The 7,230-nt window shown below is 36.0% G+C and overlaps 1 protein-coding gene across 1 annotated transcript in view; it reads right to left on the bottom strand.

Moving 5' to 3' along the window:
- NUP62CL (nucleoporin 62kDa C-terminal like) overlaps nt 1–1,496 on the bottom strand; it is a gene marked incomplete at its 5' end in the record, with an annotated part of 5,261 nt that extends 3,765 nt beyond the window's left edge. Inside the window, 3 exon segments of the mRNA XM_014542576.1 lie at nt 768–902; nt 1,042–1,091; nt 1,346–1,496. Of these exon segments, the coding sequence (XP_014398062.1) occupies nt 768–902; nt 1,042–1,091; nt 1,346–1,496 (336 nt within the window).
- Nucleotides 1,497–7,230: the final 5,734 nt, after the last annotated feature.

Below are 7,230 nucleotides of genomic sequence, written 5' to 3'. Positions count from 1 at the left end.
GGGGGTGCACAGACAATACAATATACAGATGATTTATTATAGAATTATACACCTGAAACATATAATTTTATTAACCAACATCACCCCAATAAATTCAATTAAAAAGTAAAAAAGGAAGTCAATATAAATAGCAGACCATAAATATCCTACAATGCTATGACAACACAGCCATAAAATTTAAGAACAAAGTTGACAAATATAAAAACTTTACAGTGATCATATATAAGCTTGAAATTTTTAAATTTTGAGAATATGTTTATTCAAGTTGGGGACAGTGAAACAAGGAAGGGCTTAGGATAGAAGAATCAACAGGAGAGAGACTAGGCAGGGCTTTGGCTCACTGGAAAGTCAGAGAAAAGGGGGCCTTGGAGATAGGTTCAGGGGGTTAGCCCAGCACAAGCTGCTGCTGCCCATTGCTCCCCTGATTGCAAGTCTCGTGGGGGGTCCTTTAGCGTTTAGGAGATGCATGCCTGTGCAGGAAGAGGAGAGGGAAGGAAAAGACACAGGCATGCTACCAGGAGGGAGAGCACGCACCAGGCTTGAAATGAGTAAGTCTATAAAATGCTGTAAAACAAAATTGTCAGAATGATTAATTTATTTTCAAGAATCCTAAACAGTCAATAACAACAACAAAAAAATAGTCAAATAAGCTGATAAACAGCCACAAGAAGTTGTCCTACCAATTTTTATTCCTGACCTTTCAATTATTTTTCTCTTTTTAAGTAGCTGATTCCTGCCCCATTCCTTATCTTTACTCAGTTACTTACATCCTCTCATGCTCCTCGTCTTCATACTTCTGATAAACAGAACTACTCTGGTCCTTCAAAGACTCCTCTAAAGGGATCCAGGGATCTTCTATTTCCTTCTGCTGCGACAGGAGAAAATCCGATTCATTTTCTAGCCTGGAAAAAAATTAGTCAACAGAAGGGCTGGTGAAAGGAATTTGGGAGTGACAAAGTACGTTGTAATCAACTACAATTAGGATAAAACACTAAAAAGATAGATCTTTAAACTGTCAACCTAGGAAATGTAAGATTCTACCTTTTTCTATCCAATTTTACTTTTTCCACTTCTCCATGTGAAACAGTAATCTATAAAGGAAAATAAGAATACAATAATGTAAGTATTTGAATTTATATTGTAATTTTAAAGCAGTATTAATTTTCTTTATACGCTTCAAATATGAAAGTGTTCCTAATTCAGGGCACTTACTATCTAAGAAAAACATTTTTAAGTTGATAACATATTGGAATAGAAAATGAACCACTAAACACAGGTCTATTCTCTTGTGTTCATCTGAAAATACTTGTCTAATGCAAGTAGATTAATGAGAATATCTTCTCACCTTTTCACCATTCTCAATCAATGTATGGTCCCAAGCATTGACCTGGGTGGTCTGATGAAGAGAGTGCTTCTCTTGATCCTCTAATTAAAGGTTCCATTTATTTATCAGATCGTCCAGCTGATGATATGTCATCACAGGAGTTATGATCGGACTAAAAAAAAAGAATGCAATATGATCATACTTTTAAAAAGAATGATCTTAAATGGATAACATAGAGGACTTAGTGAAGAAAATAGTATATGAGAAATTTCTCAGACCTGCTCCCACAAAAAAACCATAACTGGTAAAGATTATTTTAAAAACAACTATTCAAAGTGTATGGAAATTGCCCTAACCAGTTTGGCTCAGTGTATAGAGCATCGGCCTGTGGACTGAAGGGTCCCAGGTTCGATTCCGATCAAGGGCATGTACCTTGGTTGTGGGCACATCCCCAGTAGGAGGCATGCAGGAGGCAGCTGATCTATGTTTCTCTCTCATCGATGTTTCTAACTCTCTATCCCTCTCCCTTCCTCTCTGTAAAAAATCAATAAAATATATTAAAAAAAAACCAAAGTGTATGGAAATTATCCTAAGGAAATACAGTAAATACATATTTATTCCAAAAATCTACTAAATCTCATTAAAAATGGCTAAAGTCCTTCCACCTCAGCTCAGCATGATGATACATCCATTCTGCATCGGTGTAGCCAAAGAGATAGGACTCACTCAAGGTGATCCATTCCAGGTCTAAACAGTATTTTCAAAACTGAGTAGGCACCTGGTCTTCCATCCTTCACTAGGCAGAGAACCAAGCAACATTTCCATTCCCTTACCAGATGATATCAAAAAGGCTGAGCAGGTAGCCGATCTTTGATCCTCTGATGAGTGGAACCAGACTATGTTCTGATTTCTCTGCTGGGGCAAGTGTCAGCAGGGTAGGTTGGAGAGATAATTACCAATTCCATGCCCAGCAGAGGCAGGCAATGTTCAATTTTCCTACCAGGCTACTGTCATCTCAGTACAGTGACAAACTGAACCAAAATCCCCACCCAGCAGCAACCAAGGCTCAATAAGGTAGAGTGAGACAGCATTAAGTACTGTTAGTCTTCAACCTTTGTCTTCAGTGTCAGTGGACCCAGTGGGGATCTAACCTCTACATCCACCAGGCATCATTGAGACAGAAAGATAATGAAATTATGGGCTAGTAAGGACTCGAATTCCTACCACTCTTGATGTCAGTAAGGCTCACTGGAAAGCTTAACCTCCACACCCACTAGAAAAACCAAGACTCAATGAGGCAGGGCTAGTTAGCACTCTGTCCCCCTTCTCCCAGAGCCTGTGTCAGTGAGGTCCAGTAGAGAGCTAAGCTTCCATATCAACCCAGCATCAATGAGACTGAATAAAGCAATATGAGGCAGAGCAGTTGACATTCTGCTTCCTTCCTCCTCTTGTGTAGGTAAGTCTCAGTAGGAAGCTGAAATTCTGCCTCTACCCTGCAACAACTAAGCAGTATGAGTTAGTTATCCACTTTCCCTTATTCTGAGCACCTGGAGGCTGAGCTGGGGACTAAGCTTATATTCCCACTTAGAGGCAATAAAGTGGTATGGCACACAAAGCCCCTCTTACATGGGGAAGTAGTCAGCAGGGCAGAGGTGGAGCTAAACATCTATCCAGGGGTCCTCAAACTTTTTAAACAGGGGGCCAGTTCACTGTCCCTCAGACCGTTGGAGGGCCGGACTATAGTTAAAAAAAAAACTATGAACAAATTCCTATGCACACTGCATATATCTTATTTTGAAGTAAAAAAACAAAACGGGAACAAATACAATATTTGTATTTGCATGTGGCCCGCGGGCCGTAGTTTGAGGACCCCTGATACCATTCATCTGCATGGAGGCACTCTGAGTCAGTGATCCACTTTTGCTGGGATGGTATGAGCAGGGTATGATGGGAAGCTGAACATGCAAACGCACCCAACCCTTGCACTACACCTCAACAAAAGGACTGCCTGATGAAAAAAAGATTTAAATAGGACTCAGATTCTCCCAACATAACAGACAAAATGTCCAGAATAGAATTGAAAGTTACCTGTCATATCAAGAACCAGGAAAATCTCAACTCACAAGAGAAAAGACAATCTACCGATGCCAACATTGAGAGGTATCAGATATTGGAATTATCTAAAAAGAATTTTAGAGCAACCATCAAAAAAATGCTCTAACAGCAATTATAAATCCTCTGGAAACAAATGAAAAATCTCATCAAAGAAATAAAAGTTATGAAAAGTAACCAAATGGAAATTATAGAACTAAAAAATAAAATAACTGGAAAAGCTCACATGAAGTGTTTTACACTAGGGAGATGACAGAGAATAGAATCAGTGAGCTTGAAGCTAGATCAACAGAATTTACAGAGCAGTAGAGAGAAAATAGGTACAAAAAGTGAAAATAAATCTCAAGGACTCTGGAGGACAGTAATAAAATAGGTGACATTCATAACATTAGAGGATGATACATTAGAGGGGAAAACAGAGAATGGAATTGAAAATGTTATCTGAGAAATAAAGGTTTGAAACTTCACAAATTTGGCAAAAGATATAAACTATTCAAGGAACTGAGCAAATCCCAAATAGAATAGTACACATAATATTTAATTTCTGAAGACAAAAGATAAAGAAAAAAATTTAAAAAGCAGATCTAAAAATACAATGAAGCAACAGCATCTAATTATCATTTATAGTTCACTTTTCCCAACAGCATAAAATACAACTTTCAGATGCACATGGAATATTCACTAAGAAAGACCATATCCTCATTCATAAAACAAACCTGAACAAATATAAAAGAAATGAAATCATACAGAGTATGTTCTCCAACCATAATGGAATCAAACTAGAAATCAACCAAGAAAAATCTCCAGATACTTGGAAATTAAACAACACAATTCTAAATAATCTATGGGTCAAAGAGGAATTCATAAAAGAAAATTTGAAAGTACAGTTGACCCTGGAACATCTTTGGGGGTTAGGGACACCAACACCTCATGCAGTTAAAAATCTGTAAATAACTTTGTTCTTTTTCAATTATAGTTGATAGTTAATATTATTTTATATTAGTTTCGAGTGGAAAATCCATGTGTAAGTTTTGACTCCCCAAAACTTAACTACTAAAAGCCTACTGGCTGACCTGAAGCCTAACCAATAACATAGTTGATTAACACATATTTTGTATATGTATTATACTGTATTCTTACAATAAAGTAAGCTAGAGAAAAGAAAATGTTATTAAGAAAATCATAAAGAAGAAAAAACACATTTACAGTTTTTATTTTTTAAAATCCGTATATAAGTGGACCCATGAAGTTCAAACCTAGATTGTTCAAGGGTCAACTATACATAGAATTGAATGAAAATAAAAATACAGCATAACTAGTCCAGCCAGTGTGGCTCAGTGGTTGAGCATCGACCCATGAACCAGGAGGACATGGTTCCATTCCCAGTTAGGGCACATACCCGAGTTGTGGGCTCAATCTCCAGTAGGGGACGTGCAGGAGGCAGCCAATTTGATGATTCTCATCATTGATGTTTTTCTCTCTTTCTCTGCCTCTCCCTTCCTCTTTTTGAAATCAATAAAAACATATTTTTTAAAAAGAAAATACAACAAAACTAAATATGTACACAGCTAATGCAGTATTGAGAAGAATATTTATAGTATTAAATGTTTACATTAGAAAAAAAGATGCCAAAACCGGTTTGGCTCAGTGGATAGAGCGTCAGCCTGCGGACTGAAAGGTCCCAGGTTCGTTTCCGGTCAAGGGCATGTACCTGGGTTGCGGGCACATCCCCAGTAGGAGATGTGCAGGAGGCAGCTGATCGATGTTTCTCTCTCATCGATATTCCTAACTCTCTATCTCTCGCCCTTCCTCTCTGTAAAAAATTAATAAAATATATTTTAAAAAAAAGAAAAAAAGGAATATCACAAATCAATAATCAAAGTTCATACCTCAAACAACTAGAGAAAAAGAGAAAAATGAACCCAACATAGCAAAAAGAAAAGAAATAATAATGAGTAGATGTGAATAAAATTGAAAATAAAAACAATAGAGACTAGTCAATAAAACAAACTTATTTCTTTGGGAAAAGATCAATAAAATTGATATAAGAAAGGTACAAACCACCAATATCAGAGGTAAAATGGAAATATCCCTACCGATATTTAAAGGACAAAAAGGGAATAATGCAAACAAATTTACACTCATAAATTTGATAATGTAGAAGAAACAGATCTATTCCTTAAAAACCACACACTACTAAAATACATCAAAGATGAAACAGATAACCTAAATAGTCCTAGAACCACTATATAAATTGATTTGTAATTTAAAAGCTTCCAAAAATTAATATCCAAACTTTAATGAATTAACACCGATTTTAAACAATTTCTTCTATAAAACAGAAAAGAATAGTTCCAGATCATTTTATGAAACCAGTATTATCTGGATATCAAAACCAGAGATAGAATAAAAAAGATAGAAAACAAAACTACAGAAATATATCTCTCATGATTTTAGATACAACAGTCCTCAAACAAAATACTAGAAATTGAATTCAAAAATGTATAAAAAAATATATACCAAGTGGTATTTATTCCACATATGTAAGGCTGGTTCAATATTTGAAAAACAATCAATGTGATTCACTATACTATCAAGCTAAGGAAGAAAATCTTTTTTAAAAATACACTTTTCTTGATTTCAGAGAGAGGAAAAGAGAGGGAGAGAGAGATAGAAACATCAATGATGTTGCCTCCTGCATGCCCCCTACTGGGGATTGAGCCTGGAACCCAGGCCTGTGTCCTAGCCAGGACTTGAACCATGACCTACTGGTTGGTGGACCAATGCTCAACCACCGAGCTACACTGATAGGGCAAGAAAAAATCTTAAATGATCATATCAATTAAGGCAGAAAAAGCATTTAACACAAATATGTCAGCTGAGAATGGTACAAAAGCAATTCAATGGAGGAAGATAGCCTTTGAACAAATGATGATGGAAAAATCGAACATCCCTAGATTAAAAAAAGAAGGAATCTCAATAAAACTCACACCTTATACCAAAATTAACTCAAAATAGATCATGACCTTAAATGTAAAATGTAAAACTATAACTAGAGTTAGACAAAGAGTTCTTATATTTCATATTAATAGAATAATCCATTAAAGGAAAATTTGGTAAATTTGACCTCATCAATTTAAAGTTTTTGACAAAACACCATGTTGAAAATATAGAAAAAGACAAGTTACAGAGTTAGAGAAAATATTTATAAACCACATATCTGATAAAGAACTGGTATCGAGAATACATAAAACTCTTAAAACTTAGTAAAAAATACAAATCCAAGTAGAAAAAGGACAAAGTACATAAACAGACACTTCACCAAAGAAGATATGCTGATGGAAGATAAGCACATGCAAACGTTCAACATCATGGTTTTTATTTTTAAAGGTCACATCACATTTTCCAAGGGATTAAAATGCCTTCAAGAACATGAAATAAATTGAAACCACTTCCTGGTTATCAGATACCCTAAATACTTAATTCTACAATCTGCTTTTTACATTTCCTATATCGTGGACTTCCTCCCAAGTCAGAAACTATATTTTCTTTCTTTTTTTAATCTTTATTGTTGATAGTATTACAGATGTTCCCCCTTTTCACCCCCATTGTCCCCCTCCACCCGGTTCCTGCTACATCTCAGGCCTTCACCACCCAACTGTGTGTCCATAAATAAGATCTTTGGGTAATCACTTCCCGCCACCTCCGCCTCCCTTTCCTCTGAGGTTCGGCAGTTTGTTCCATCCTTCCATGCCTATGATTCTATTTTATTCACGAGTTTATTTTGTTCATTA

The sequence above is a fragment of the Myotis brandtii genome, unplaced genomic scaffold (genome assembly GCF_000412655.1).
Source record: "Myotis brandtii unplaced genomic scaffold, ASM41265v1 scaffold305, whole genome shotgun sequence".
NCBI lineage: Eukaryota > Metazoa > Chordata > Mammalia > Chiroptera > Vespertilionidae > Myotis > Myotis brandtii.
Note: the sequence above shows the minus strand (reverse complement) of the source record. Positions and strands in the feature narration are given on the sequence as shown.